The sequence below is a fragment of the Halichoerus grypus genome, chromosome 5 (genome assembly GCF_964656455.1).
Source record: "Halichoerus grypus chromosome 5, mHalGry1.hap1.1, whole genome shotgun sequence".
Lineage (NCBI taxonomy): Eukaryota > Metazoa > Chordata > Mammalia > Carnivora > Phocidae > Halichoerus > Halichoerus grypus.
The window spans coordinates 88,944,518-88,960,569 of record NC_135716.1 but is presented as its reverse complement, the minus strand read 5'-3'; the positions used below and the strand labels follow the sequence as shown (position 1 = coordinate 88,960,569).

The 16,052-nt window shown below is 41.4% G+C and overlaps 1 protein-coding gene across 2 annotated transcripts in view; it reads right to left on the bottom strand.

Annotated features, from left to right (window-relative positions):
• Positions 1 to 763: 763 nt before the first annotated feature.
• Positions 764 to 16,052, bottom strand: part of WARS2 (tryptophanyl tRNA synthetase 2, mitochondrial) — a 94,931-nt gene continuing 79,642 nt past the window's right edge. Inside the window, exons 5-6 of one of the 2 annotated variants that reach the window (XM_036090110.2) lie at positions 6,172 to 6,290; positions 764 to 3,417 (exon numbers count right to left, since the gene is read on the bottom strand). In XM_036090110.2, coding sequence (XP_035946003.1) covers positions 2,969 to 3,417; positions 6,172 to 6,290 — 568 coding nt within the window. In that variant the 3' untranslated portion in view covers positions 764 to 2,968. The remainder of the gene's footprint in view (positions 3,418 to 6,171; positions 6,291 to 16,052) is intronic. The other variant, XM_036090111.2, reaches the window with a different exon arrangement.

Below are 16,052 nucleotides of genomic sequence, written 5' to 3'. Positions count from 1 at the left end.
ACCACATGTGGGAAACATGGTTCTAAGACATTCGGTAGGGTGCCTGATACATGTGACAACTCAGTAGTGTTATTTAGTGTTTGAGGATCAGCATCTCTAAGGTTTCTGAAAAAAGCAAGCAACCCACACTTTAATAGAAACCTCTAGGCCATTTTCGGACACTATTTTGAGAAACATTTATGAGGTACCTACATAGGACAAGATACCCCCATGTGTTCCAAGTGACAGTCTGTCAAACTGGGTTTGAAATGGGGTTTGTCAGAACACCAAGTTACCTGCCCATTGTTACTGCCATGTGAAATATCTTTCATCATTTTAACTCTCTACAAAACATATGGGAAATGACAATTAAAATCACCTTTTGAGGTGGGCCACAAGTTAGATGTCTCTCCGATTCTTCATCTCGATGAAAAGATTGTGCTGAGGCCTGTAAATGGTAGGTGGAAAGGAGGGAAAAGACGTCTAGGTTCTCAACTTGGCTCATTTATCAACTTCCTGAGATCATTGGCACGTCTCTCAGCCATGGCTGCAGATTTTGGACTTGATGAGTCCTCAGGTCACTTGCAAAGGTAACCAGAGCAGGATGGTCACAAGCCCACCCTCACCTGTGAGGTGAGGTGGTCACCACCCACCCACTTGCTCCTTGGAAGTTATCACAAGTCCCCTAGTTTTTCTCCTCAGAGATTCTTTCCATGGCACCTTTAGTTCTGTGGATGAAAGGTGTGGCAAGCGGATTAAAAAAAAAAAACACAGATACAAACAATTGGTTTGATAGATCCACCTTTAATTTTGTTATTTTCCAGTATTTATACTTTGGTTTCTTTTAAAGAAAAAAAAAAAAAGAGCCTTGGAGGAAAATGCCCGAAGAGGCTCTAGGACTATAGCTACCACATTCCAAGATCCCAAAAAGGATTTGGACCTGGGGTGGATTCCGGGATGCAGTGTTTTGTGTACTTATATCTGTTCTGATAAAAGGACTACTCTACTTCCTCCCCTTAAGAAACATGAACAAAAACTCTTTGCAGGGCACCTGGGTGGCTCAGTCAGTTAAGCATCGGACTCTTGATTTCAGCTCAGGTCATGATCTCAGGGTCATGGGATCGAGCCCTGTGTCAGGCTCTGCACTCAGAGGGGAGCCTGCTTGAGATTCTCTCCTTCTCCCTCTCCCTCTGACCTTCCCCCTGCTCTCTCTCTCTCTCTTCAAAATAAATAAATAAATGAATCTTTAAAAAAATTCTTTGTCCAACATACTAGTCCCTTATGTATAAAAGGTGATCACGGTACCCACTGACAAAAAAACTTATAAGCAATTTCTCTTACAAAATCAAGCTTGCTAACAGGTCCTGGTGTGGTAAGCCAGGACTGTCATTTCCATATTCAGAAAGTGCAGAGAAGCTAGGTTTTAGAATGACTCGTTATTACTCAGAAAGGCTGAGGTAGAGGAGAGGGGAGAAGCTTCCACTCATCAGGGAAATCTGATCTCTCAGGACTCACTACTATGGTAGTCTGGCAGAATATACTTTGAAGTGTCTCTGCCTTAAGCATAGGAGACAGAACTTTGGACCTGCCTTGGGGATTCTGAGAAGCAAACATGATCAAGGTTGGCGGAATCCAGATTTAAAGCAGGTGGCTATTGGCTGAGTTACTGATTTAAACAGTGTCCACAGTTCAGGTCTTATATTTCGAGTATTCACCTTCAAAATAAGAATGCTTGGAGTTCATAGATCCTGCCTTTCATGGTTCTGTGCTGATGGAAAAAACACTACTCTTTAAGCAGTGAAGGTTTTAATCTTGGACTTGCTTCTTACTGAGTGATCCTGCACAAGCTAATGCACTCTCTGAGCCTCGCTTTCCTTGGGGGTAAAATGGCAATCCCCCTGGTGTATTTCCCAGGGGGCTGGTGATGTTGAACTAGAAGTGAAGGCAAAGAAGTACTTAACTACAAACAGAATCCAGAAACCTGGGTTCTTGTGAATCAATCAAGTTGAAATAATGCAACCTTCTCAGAAGATTGTATCATGTATTTCTGAATTAAACAAAACACAACAATATTTACTGGGACAGTCAGTGTGGTTTCATTGGGAACAAGTTAAGCAACTTAAATACATTTAGGCAGGTACTATCTTAGTGACAAATGAACTCTAATAATCAACTTATTAATATAAGATCTCAATACAAATTGGTCCAAATGGCATCCCAAGGATTATAAGTCTAAGAATCTACATACTACTTTTTAAAAGGGTTGGGACAGAGGGACACCTGGCTGGCTCAGTCAGCGGAGCATGCGACTCTTGAATTCTGGGGGGTGAGTTTGAGCCCCACGTTGGGCGTAGAGATTACTTCAAAACAAAACAAAACAAAAACATTTAAAAGGGCTGGGACACATAAAGTGAGCACCCGTAATAGGATGTACTCCAGTGAGAGAGACAAATGATACCCTCATTTGCCAAATCACTGCTCACCTCAGTCACATTCAGGTACCTAAATTCAGAGTAAGGCGTGTGCCTCAAATAATTGAGGATTCAGAGAGTTATGCCTTCTTTCTTTCTTGGCCACAGCATTTTGCCGAAGGGTTTTAGAACACTGCTCGATTTGAAAGTTACAAATTCTTTTTTTTTTTTTTAAGATTTTATTTATTTATTTGAGAGTGAGAGGGAACATGAGCAGGGGGAAGAGGCAGATGGAGAGGGAGAAGCAGACTCCCGACTGAGCAGAGAGCTGGATGGGGGACTTGATCCCAGGACTCTGGGATCATGACCTGAGCAGAAGGCAGATGCTCAACCCACTGAGCCACCCGGGTGCCCCTGAAAGTTACAAATTCTTATTGACGAATGAAGCCGATAATCATGTGTACCAAAATTAGGTGTCCCCAAGCCATTATTTTTCATTTGTGAGGAAAGCTGCCTTTATTAATAGGAGTGCACAGGCCACAAGACATAAAAGGTTTTCTGCCACGCAGGGAAGCTTCCTATAGAAACCCCACCAATTTCTTCACCTCCTGGCACACGGGATGGGCTAATTCTTTGGCTTTGGCTGAGCCCACCTGGAGAACCTTCTCTAAATGGCCCCTGTCGGTCTTCAGTTTTTCAATCTCCCTCTGAATTGGAGCAAACCTCTGAATCACGGCGTCGGCCACCAGGAGCTTGTAGCGAGCGGTGTCCACGCCCGCGCTGTGCTGCAGCGCTTCCTCCACGGGGAGGCCGGCCACCGCCGCGTGAATGGCCACCAGGTTGGAGACCCCGGGGCGGCGCGCTGGCTCGTAGGTCACCTCCGACGTGAAGTCCGTCACAGCCTTGCGGAATTTCTGCACGATCTCCTCCGGGCTGTCTGTTATCCTGACTGTGGCCAGTTTATCAGGGTCCGATTTGGACATTTTGGCAGAAGGATCACGGAGGGATTTCACCTTCTTCAGCGATGCTAGGGAACAACGCCAACATGCGCACACCGAAACCAAAACCGGAAGACAGTTAACAGGATAAGAAAACATCACACCAGGAATGTCAGTGTCTAGATCTTAAAAAGTGCCAAGGGTACCAAATGACTTTACTATTATTATAAATGAGTAGGGCTGACACACCATGTTACCCCAATGTCAGTGTACAACACAGTGATTTGACAAATTGATATATTACGCTATGTTCGCCACACGTGTCCCTACCATCTGTCACCTACACGCTATTACCATAACTGACTCTATTCCTTATGCTGTGCCTTTTATTCCTGTGACTTATTCATTCGTAACTGGAAGCTTGTACTTTCCTCTCCCCTTCACCCATCTTGTCTATCCCCCTTCTTCCCCTCTGGCAACCATCAGTTTGTTCTCTGTGGTTATAGGTCTGATTCTGCTTTTTGTTTGTTTATTCTTTTTTTTTTTTTAAGATTCCGCTTATGAAGGAGATACGGTATTTGTCTTTCTCAGTCTGACTCACCTCACTTAGCATTATACCATCTAGGTCCACCCATGTTGTCTCAAATGGCACAATCTCGTCCTTTTTTATGGTTCAGCATATGTATAAATACCACATCTCCCTTATCCATCACCTAATGATGGACACTTAGGTTGCTTCCATATCTTGGCTATTGTAAATAATGCTGCAATAAACATAGGGGTGCATATATATTTTTGAGTCAGTGTTTTCATTTTCTTTTTTTTTTTTTTTTTTTTTAAAGATTTTATTTATTTATTTGACAGAGAGACACAGCGAGAGAAGGAACACAAGCAGGGGGAGTGGGGGAGGGAGAAGCAGGCTTCCCGCAGAGCAGGGAGCCAGACGTGGGGCTCGATCCCAGGACCCTGGGATCATGACCTGAGCCGAAGGCAGACGCTTAACGACTGAGCCACCCAGGCGCCCGTGTTTTCATTTTCTTTGGGTAAGTACCCAATAGTGGAATTACTGGATCATAGGGTAGTTCTATTTTTAACTTTTTGAGGACCCTCCATCCTGTTTTCCTCAGTGGCTGCATCAGTTTACGTTCCCACCAACAGTGCACGAGGGTTCCTTTTTCTCATCCTCGCCTACACCTGTTGTTTCTTACCATATGACCTTATTATTTTTATCTGATTATAAAAATAGCGAATACCCATTGTGAAAAATTCAAGCCATTTATATAAGCATGAAAATAAAGATCACCTGAAACGTAATAAAACTGTTAACATTTGGTTGATATTTTCATGCATCTTTTAATGCATATATACACATAAAATGTATAATCTTAGACAAATGAAATTGTATCAATCATACTGCTTTGCCGTGCATACCCTTTTAAAAAGTCTGGTCTATTTCTTTCCTCTCCTTCTCTCTTTTCCTCTCTGCTCATCCTTATTAGTTAATCACCCTCTGCCCATAACCACTGCCCTTCCTGCCCCCAACAAATTTTAACAATCTGTGGCAATCCTTTCATTTCTTTACCACAGTTATATCAATATCAGTATATACCAACACACACACACACACACACACACACACACACACACACGAATGACTTGGTTATTGCTCTGATAGAATCAAGATGTTAAGCTGTGCTTTATAAACCAGTGTTATTAATAATTGCCTATGTTATGGCTATTGCAGAAACACATCAATTTGAAATAGGTAAATTTAATAACAGGCAAAAACATTAAAATATTACTTATTGCTAAAGGAAGCTTGATTTCAATGCATGGTAGGCCCGTTTTTTGTTTGTGTGAACCACTGGAATAGCTTAGAAATTTATACCTGCCTTATGCTTCTGAACTGATACTGGGTCCATGTTATACTCTATAAAATGCTGTCAGCTTAATAAAGATGGACAGAGCTTGGGCTCAGTGATCTCTGCCCCTGCCACAAATCTACATCACTACCAAAATGTTATAGAGAGGCACAGCTTCTTTCCTCAAGATTCCAAACTAGCATAGCCTCACAGCTGCTGGTGGGGTTTCAGATCCAGTGGGGGGATTATACATTCCATCAATGTGCATTTAAGAAAGGAGAGTGTGAGAATGATCAATTCCCTCTAGTTTTATCTAGCTGATGATTCAGCAGTTCTCCTTCTTATGGCTTTGTTTTCTTGTGAATAGGGAAGGCAGGGCCCAATGGCTTTGGAATCAGAAGAGCTTTGTCACTAGCTCGAAATATGACTTGGATGCAAAATTCCTTGCCAAGCCTTAGTTTCCCCATCCATAAAATAGGGAAGGATATATGTACGTATTATATATAATTCCTTATAAAGTATTAAATATGTTACTATATTAATATATAATAATGTTAATACATTAATTTATTAATATCTATTCAATATAATGTATGATATAATTTATTAAATATATATAATTGGTAAATTATATAGTGCTTTATAATGAAAATGATTATTTTTCATTTTTAGTCTTTCCCACATATACTTTTCAATATAAAGTATTATATAATTTACCAAATATGTGTATATATATATGTATTACATAATTTAATGAATTTGATTATTTTTCATTTTTAGTGTTTCCCATGCTTTTCAAACTTTTTTGGCTATTTTATTCAATAATCTAATGAGGTCTGCCCATCCCACAGGACAGAAAAAGATGGGGATTCTAGTTCCAAATCCTGAAGCCTGTCCCAAGGAAATTCCAAGCTTCAGTCCATTATCCAATCCTGTCTTGGAAACCGGGCCTGATCTAACAGTCATGTGTCTGTTACTTACTTAGAATGGACCTGGGCACCGGGAAGAACTCCCCATACTTCTTGTTAAACTCTCGTGCTAGATCCTGAACAAGCTCCATGTGCTGGACTTGATCCTCCCCGACAGGAACGTGTGTGGACCTTTAATAAAAGACAGAAAAACTCAGCAAGGCTCCTGCTTATCCTGAAATGATATTGCAAGCAGCTGCATTTCCTGTGCCTATTTCACTGTTGGTGTTCAACAAATGTTCACCAACTCCAGAGGGGAATGTTGAGACCCAAGTCTTTATGTATCGGACAAATGCCAAAGAGACATTTGTCTACTCTAGTTCTGTTTCTTCCATAGTAGAAGAATACAGCCATCAACACCAGTGTGACAGGATCTTGCTGGGAGGGAGGAATGGCATCCTAAAGAGCATATGCTCTAAGCATAACTGTATTTTAAAACCACTCCTCGTCCCCTCACCCAGTCAGCACACATTATCCTAGCCTTGAGCAGATGCTTTTTACTTCAGAGCTGTGCTCACACTTGAAAGCCACTCCACCCCACCCTTCAAATCAAAGATGGCAGAAAGCTCTTCAGGCAAGAGGTTTTCCTCCCTGTCATACGGGGAGTAACAAGATCTTTCTAGAATATGCTCCTTCGTTTTCCAGTAAACTGCAATCACAGCACAATTAATATGCCACCGGGAACTTAAAATAAATGAACAAATCTATCAGTACAATGTAGACAGATCGCAAAAACAATGTTGAATGAAAAAAGTCAAGTTGTAGGAGACATGGAGAGTACACTGACACGTAAATCTTAGACCTGAATTTTATCCTGTAATATTTTATTAAAAAATAAAGATGCGAGACAAAAATACTAGAATAGAGCAGCTTTATTTATAGTTATTTTAATCCCACATATAAAATTTGCGGTGTTGGATCACGATGAGGTATATCAAACAAGGGAAGAATTAACCATTACAGAGAAGTCTTAACAGGGAAAACTTTCTCCTGAAGTATTCCTGGGGAAAGAAGAGATTTTAAGTCTTTAATGCTTGGCTGGGGAGTTTACATTTGATAATACAGGTAATAAATTGCTGTCATTTTTTGATCAAAAGAGTTTGATGTTCCTCCTGTGAAAGCGAACTTGAATATTTACATGATAATTGCACATTCTGAATGGAAAAATAACAGCTTTCCAAAATGGCCTCAGGAAAGGAAAATTATTCTCCTTTGTTATGGAGAGGAAAACCTCTTATCCCCGTGGTTAAGGAGTGGTTCCCAAAAAACTGGCAGAGATCTTCTTATTTCCTTTGTGAGTTACTGTCCACAGGCTACTGGTCCACTTAATAAAGCTGTCTAGCACACAGACTAGCTACTTTAATATGGTAAAACACTGGAGAACATTTTGAAAAAATCTGAAAGATCCCACATTATTTTGCAATTATTTTTCTTTTTGCAAATTACTTTCCAGTCTTTGTTCTTGTCTATGTGGATGCATATTTTTACATAACTGCAGTATAATATGCACACCATCTTTTATGTTAACATAGTTGATATTTCCCATGTTTCTATGTGGTCTTCATTAATAGAATTTTTTAATAGCTGCATAAGAACATTCCTGTACTATAGTTACAGAACCATAAGTAATTTATATGATTTTGTAGCAGATTCTTTTGAATATTCACATAGGGGGAAATTTTGATTCAAGTGAAAAAAATTATCTTTTACAATAACCCAAAAGTCCTGTGGAGACATTCAGTACTTTCTGACCAAAAGCAAGTTATGATTGTTATTTAATGAGACTAATATTTGTTTGTGTCATAAAATAATTCTGTATATATGTCCTAAGAAATGCTGATAAATGTTTTGAAATTTAGAATAAGCAATAGGTTTGAAAGCAACTCTGACACTTCTTTTGCATGGAAGTAACACATTTTATTTATTAAAAAATATCTCTGAACATTAGTTATGTTTTCATATAGCCCCTCAAATACTCATGTAGTTGGGCTATATGTGTGTGTGTGTGGAGGGGGGGTTCAGTATAGCACTCATTTAAGAGCGCAGGCTTTGGGGATAGGCCAGCTTTAAATCCTGACTGACACTCTCATTTTGTGTGACTTTGGGTAAATCATAGGATTTCTATCATAGGCAACTTTCTTTCTTTCTTTTTTTTTTTAAACTTTATTTATTTATTTGACAGAGATAGCAAGAGTGGGAACACAAGCAGGGGGAGTGGGAGAGGGAGAAGCAGGCCTCCTGCTGAGCAGGGAGCCCAACGCGGGGCTCGATCCCAGGACCCTGGGATCATGACCTGAGCCGAAGGCTGACCCTCAACGACTGAGCCACCCAGGCGCCCCATAGGCAACTTACTTGGAATTATTAACAAAAGACTCCAATATTTCTGCTAAGTGAGAGAGAAACAGACAATGGCCCATAAGATATGACCACAAAACCTGATCAAACCTCTGGAGCCGCCAGTCCAGGAAGCCAACTCCAACCTATGTAGCAGCTGGCCCAGAATGGTCTAGACCGTTAATGATGGCCAACGCCCTGACTGTGTCAGCTTCCTCCAAGTTTGCACCAGCCAGGGAAAGTCAAATATACTCCCCAAACTAATCACGTAAGAGGCCCCCTTCTAGCTGGCCAGCCTCCAGCCTCCCTGTGGTAACAACCTCAAATCAGAGCACACCCGAATCTTCCTTTTTGCCACTACAAAGCCTCTCCGCTCCCCTGCCTGCCTTGGGTCTCTGTGAAACACAAAAGCCAAGGCATGGTGGAGGTTTCCCTTGCTGTAGCAAGCTCTGAATAAATAGCCTCTATTTGTTCTCAGTGGGTGGTCTTTGTTTAAAGAGGATCATTACTGGAATTAAACATAGAAAGCACACCTTCCGAATCACTGGAATAGGTAAAAGGAAAGAACGCTCAATCTATATAGCAAGAGACAGAAAACAAGGAATCAAGAAAAACAGTCAATATTTAATGATGCGGAAAAATAGAAGACAAAATCAGCAGGCTATAAATTTTGGGGGAAATACATATAACCTGCACTCACGCCGAGGAGAAGCCAGAGTGGTTAGAGTGGAGACTCGTGTCAGGCAGTTCTGGGGTCAGGTTCCTGCTCTGCCACTGACCAGCTCATGTGCCTGGGAAAGTTACTTAACCTCCTTATGCTTGTTTTTTTTTTTTTCATTTTAAAACAACTGCGTACTCCTGGAGTTGTGTGAAGAGAGAATATAATAATGCATGCAAAACTTGTAGCCTAGAGCCTGTACATGGAATGCAAATAAGAGATACTAACTTAAAAAACTGATTTGAAGGAAATGCACTAAGATGTTAATAAGATCAGAAATAGTATCAGCAATTTTTAATTTTTTCCTGCTGAACGTAAGAAAGAACATCTAAACTACACTAGAACATTGAAATGAACTGGTGAGAAACTGTTGACTCTCCCACTGCTAGACTATAAAGATAGTGAAATCATGTATCCTGGAGAGCTTACAGGTCAGACAAGGCTGGTAGTTGCGTCTGTTGAAGACACCGTTCCTCTAGTCTACTAGAATGTTCCTCCCATAGCTCCTGCACCCTGGCTCCTTTATTTTGGGTCTAAGCTTAAATACCACCTCCTCAGAGAAGCCTTCCCCAAGCATACTCTCCAAAGTTGGTTTCTCCCTCTTATTCTTTCCTTTTTTTTTTTTTTAAAGATTTTATTTATTTATTTGACACAGAGAGGGAGAGAAAGAGAGAGCACAAGCAGGGGGAGCAGCAGAGAGAGAAGAAGCAGGGTCCCCACTAAGCAGGGAGCCCGATGTGGGGCTCAATCCCAAGACCCTAGGATCATGACCTGAGTCGAAGGCAGACGCTTAACCCACTGAGCCACCCAGGTGCCCCCACCGTTTATTTTTGAACTTTTTTTTTCCTAAGAAATCTCTACCCCCAACGTGGGGCTTGAACTCACAACCCCAAGATCAAGAATCGCATACTCTTCTGACTGAGCCAGCCAGGCGCCCCTAAGTAATTGTTTCTTGACCTTTTGGCTAAGATTAAGTGTAAATATTTACTGAATAAGGGAATGATCTGAAGAAGAGGGCACTATGACCTAGATAGTTTTATTTTTATTTATTTTTATTTATTTATTTGACAGAGACACAGCAAGAGAGGGAACACAAGCAGGGGGAGTGGGAGAGGGAGAAGCAGGCTTCCCGTTGAGCAGGGAGCCCAATGCGGGGCTCGATCCCAGGACCCCGGGATCATGACCCGAGCCGAAGGCAGACGCTTAACTGAGCCACCCAGGCACCCTGACCTAGTTTTATAGCGCCCTGACCTAGATAGTTTTATAGCAGGAGAAAAATCATAATGAAATCAGTTTGTCATCAGTATAGAGGATCACAGCATGGACTCAGGAGTCAAGACTACCTGAGTTTTTGTCACAGCTCCACCACCTACGAGGGGAGTCACCATAGCCCAGCTTCATACTTTTCCGAGCCTCTGTCTGGAATTGGGGGTCATAATGGTGCTTACCTCATAGGATTGTTTGGAGGATTAAATGAGATAACCAAGCATAGTACTTGGCAGCAGAGCTCAATAAACACTAGCTATTGATATAATATATATTCATTAACATCTGAACTGATGAAGGACAAAATGGTGAAAGACTGATCCTATCAGGGACCTCGGTGTGAGGTCCATTGTGACTTTTTCTTCAAACCAGGATCATTTTCCTTTTTTGATAGGTGATTTATACCACAAACATAAATACTAACATATAATCTCAGGGACAGTCACAGATCTGGGCAGCGATCCTGATACAGATAGGAAACATATTTGATAGTTCACCGATCTGATTAGGCAATCCCCAAATATTAATAGCATGTTATAGGGATTCTGAGAACCCCTTTAATTTAAGGAAAACAGAGATAGAATAATGAATGGAAAGGCAAAGCATAGGGGCGCCTGAGTGGCTCAGTCAGTTAAGTGTCTGACTCTGGCTCAGGTCATGATCTCAGGGTCCTGGGATGGAGCCCCGCATCGGGCTCCCTGCTCAGTGGGGAGTCCGCTTGTCCCTCGCCCTCTGCCCCTCCCCCTGCTTGCATTCGTTCTCTCTCTCTCTCAAATAAATAAAATCTTAAAAAAAAAAAAAAAAAAAAGAAAGCCAAAGCATAGGGACCATGACAATAGATCAGGAAGTGGTTTCTCTTCTAAGGTCATACATGAATTTAGGAAATTCAACATAATGATCGTTAGGGCTTTGTCCACTGCTCTCTTCCACACAGCCTGGATCAGAAGAAAGTCACTGGCTTCATAAGTGGTAAAACCAAAACCAAAATGTTCCTTTTTATGCTTCCCTTAGTGCCCAGCAGCCCGCATGCGCTCCTCTCGAGGTACAGGCACACAGCCCCACCTTTCTAAGTCTCCCCTCTTTGACTGGACTCTGTTACTCCTGCCTTGTGTTCCAGTGAGGCTGAGGTGCAGCGGTCACTCCGACTCCCCCACACCAAATTAACTAACAGGGCAGGTTAAAAAGCAATTACAGTAGCCCGTAGGAAATCACAATGGACTGCAGCTAACACAGAGAAAACAATTACCATAATCAATACACTTTAGGCACATCAAAATGAATATTTCCACATGTCAAAATGGTTCCAGATCCACAAAGCAACCAAACTAAACAGAAAACACATTTAGTTTTCATAATGACTCTACATGTGTCTTTGCTTTCTGTGAGATCCTTGCCTCTTTTCTTACAATTCTGTGAGCTTTTGCTTTTTTTTTTAAAAAAAGGGGGGATTAAAAAATTTTAATTTTTTTCACCTGGTCCTATTGCTCCACTTGGCTTTTTCATCTGATTTTAGTTTGTTTGTTTCTAGTCTTTCCTCCCTCTGCTCCTACTGCTGTTTTCACCTCCTATAATTTATCTTGGCTCCTACTTCTCATCCATTGAGTTTACACTTTACGTGAATTCAGCCTGTCTTTGATTCTGCTCACTTATGGGGCTTATTCCCTTCACATTTTCAACCTTTCTCCTCATTGTCTTCCTTGCACTTCAAATAATTTAGAGCTGCTCTTTTAAAATTTATACCCTACGTAATGATATCCATATTAATGCCTTCTCTTTTTCCCCATTTCTTTTCTTTTCTCTCCTTTTCCCTTTCTTTCTTTTTCTTTCTTTTTTCCCTTTTCTTATCTTTTTTCTTTTCTTTTCTTTCTTTTTTTTTTTTTTTTTCTTATCCTGACTGTGCTTCTTCTTTGGACACAACATAAAACAAAAGCTTTTCATAATTTTGATTGTTATAACTTCTGTCACTTAATGCGTCTGATCTTCTTTGGTGACTAACTCCTTTTTTTCTTCCACTCTGTTCCTTGTCATATTCACGTTTACTTGGGATCCACCCCACCCTCCGGCAGAATTAGAGTCCAGATGAATAATCACTGCCTACATATATCTGCTCACAGAGATTAGGTCTCTTATTATTATTTTTTTTCCTACTTTGGCTGTGTTTGTGAGTTTTCAGTGCTGCTGCCTTTAACCAGCCTGGGTGGGGTGGAGTTTGGCGCTGTTTCTCCTTTCGTGAAGGATGAACTCCTGATCACCAAGAGCTTGTTGGATATGCCGTAATGACTCTCTAATTTAGGAATTATTTCCTGAACACCTATGATGTGCATGGCTTGGTGCTGGGCCCTGTGAGAGATACAGTGAAGGTTTTTACCCTCTAGGGAGTTACAGCCTCCAGGAGGAGAGAAAACACCACACGAAGCTATAAATTCTGCCTAGTCCTCTTTCAGTGTTCCCGATCTCCATGAATGGCAACACCATCAATCCAACCGCCTAAGTCAGAAATGTGGGGTCAGCTGAGACCTCCTTCTCATACCCATCCAATCCATTATGAAACTCTATCCATTTTATCTCCTAAAGTCTCCTACATTTGCCTACTGCCTTTATCTTCACTGACACTGTCATGGTCCAAACAGACTAGTGAAAGAGCCTCTGAATAGACTGCCCCAGGTGCTCTTGTCCCCCTGCAGGTCATTCTCTATATTTTAATCAGTTCATTTCTAAACGTATACATCAGATCATCTCACTCTGTCCTGAAAATCACAAAGAGCTTCCCAATGCTTTCAGGAGGGTGTCTTGGATAATCTGCAGTCATCTCAGCACCACCCTCTCCCTTCTATGCTATTTGTCGATTTCCAGGGGCTTGCGGCCTGGAAACTACATGTCCATAGGCTTCTGGTTTACCATACGCACTTGCCCCAGAGCTGGAAAGTGAAAGAGAAAGAGAAGACACACTACTGCTTGGCAGTTGTGGGTGAGTATATGGATGGCTGGAATGAGGTTTGGCTGGCAGGCTTCAGGATCTCATAAAAATTCGGGGCAGTCTGGCCTCACAGAGAAAGGATGTAATTCAAGAACTGGAGGTCTCCAAAGCAGTTTTAGGAATGAATTATCTCGATTGTCCTCAACGGCAGTGATCTGATCCTCAGACGTTACGGTCGACTCACCTCTTCTCTGGAATTACCAAGTGTGAAGCTTCTGACCAGTCATCATACTCTCTATGCTTTGTTTTTGGTTGGCTTTGGTTCTGCTTACTCACAGCTCATTTTCTTATGTCATGTCAGCTTTTGCTTTCACTATCATCTTATCCCCTTCCCATAGTTCTCCGTTTGTGTTCTCGAAAAGAGACACTGGTTAGCCCAGGTAATCGCTCTCATCTCTGTTTGAGCAGACTTAGTAGTAACTCTCTAAAACTTCCTTTCTTTATCTGTAAACTGGGGATACTATCCTTTCCTATCTTGCAGAGCTGCTCTGAGAATCTGAATAGATAACGTGTGTGTAACACCTGACAATGAATGCTCACCTCATGTTAATTCCTTCCTTCCCTTCACTCAAGTCCATGCAGAATGCCTTTCTCTGGATTAGCAGCATTGCAGGTACTTAACATGTATTTGCTGCATGTTAATAAAAACTGTGTGTGTGTGTGTGTGTGTGTGTGTGTGTGTGGAGAGAGAGAGAGAAAGAAAGGGAGAAACATTTACTTAATATATAGCCAGTTATTTGAAATTGGATATTCAGAAAAAGAATACAGACACAAAATAAAAACTTGGAGCAAATGCTTTGTTGAGTATTTTGTCTCTCTTCAAATATCTGCTATTTTATGATACTCTCAAGCTTAAGATGGTCTCAGCTTTCCATTCCTGGGTTTCATACCAAGTTCTACCAAAACAATGAAATAAATCTTTCATACACTTATCTGGAAGGCCCCCCTTTCATTCCCTCCCCTCATGTCTATTCTCTGGCCCACCATGTCCCACTTATTCCAATGCTGATTTTGACAAAAGCAAACACGAAAGCTACACACGCTCCGCATCAACATTTCGTGAAGAGGCCACATAGAATTTGCTCGAGGGAGAAGATACAAATGTTTTTTGAATCCATCTAACTTGCTTGTTTGTAACTATCTATCTATATTTATGACATAAATATTCATAGACATTCTGGCTATGACCGGTTTCAAAATCCAGGCTTATCTGAAATAAAACCAAACAAAGAATACCCCAAGTGCTTGAGCTATGTTACAGGGAAAACAACAGTACAGGCTAAAAATCAGACCTGGGCTTGAGTCCTGCCGCTGCTCCATATTAGGAAGCAGTTAGGCATTTCTAAGCTTGGAGGAAGCATAATGAAACAGATGAGAAATGTACGTTAAAATGCTGCTGTAAACCAGAACTGATTTTACTGTACTTGTCTGCATGCTTTGGAGGGGTCCAAATGACACACATGCCCAGGAAATGTGGGATACGTGTGTGTGGCAACGGCACCCACAGGGCCAGTCTGAAGGAGGAGGGCAGAAGAAAAGAGCCCAAAGGCCCAGAGCCAACGAGCTGGAGCATGTGTGGCCAGAGGCAGGAGGTCTGGCCTGAGACCAAATGTAGGGCTTTCTCTTAAGCAAAGGAGCATGCAGTTTTCCGTCCCATGCCCAGGATCTAATTATGGCATTGCAGGTAGACTAGTTGCTAGGCTAAGGTGGGAGGCAGTTGTCTTGAACGTAGGTAATTACCTGGTTTTAATACTTTAAATACTTTTCTCTGTTTAATCAATTATATGTAAAATATCAGAAACCTGATGGAAATACATAACGATCTGCTACCATAGTCCTCCTTTCAGAAAATAGGAAAAAGAAAGGTATTTCATGGCATTCATGGTATTTCATGGTATTTCATTTCATGGCATAGTATATATGCTAACCACCAAATGGATCAGTAAGAGTTAAAGAAGGAATATTTATAGTATGGGAATTTCTTTGCTTCCCAGGAGTTGGCTGGAGGGTAACTGAGGCTGGAAGTTACCTGGGGGGTAACTTATCCTTGGAAGCATTAACCAACTGTGAGAACCTGCTGATGTCAGGGCAGAGAGAGACAGGAAGCTGCCGAAAGCTTGAGTTTACCAGCCACATCTGAAATAATTACTGCTTTCTGTAAGAGAAGAAGACATTCACAACCTCAGGCCTGGCTTGAAAACAGGTAGAGTATGTGTCAGATTTGGGGATCTGGAGCTACTTTTTGCCAATGTCAACCTTTTAAAATGTTGCTTGTTGTTTGTACTGAGCATATGCTAGGTGGTAACAATTCATACATAAGTTATTTAATAACCCCTTGAGCTATGTCTCATTTGCCCCTACTTTATAGATGAAAGAAACTGTAGGATTTTATCATTCTGCTAATTGTATTTTGGGCAATGGGTTAAAAATTAATTCATCATCACTTTAGTATGTATGGTCTTGTATTGCCCTGGTTGTTTACGTGATGATCTCGCCCCCTGAACATAACTACTGGCTCCTTAAGGAAGGTCAGCACCAGGCCTCAGGAGACCATAACCAGGCTCAGATGTGCCACTGTCCACTGAATGGCTGTGCAGCT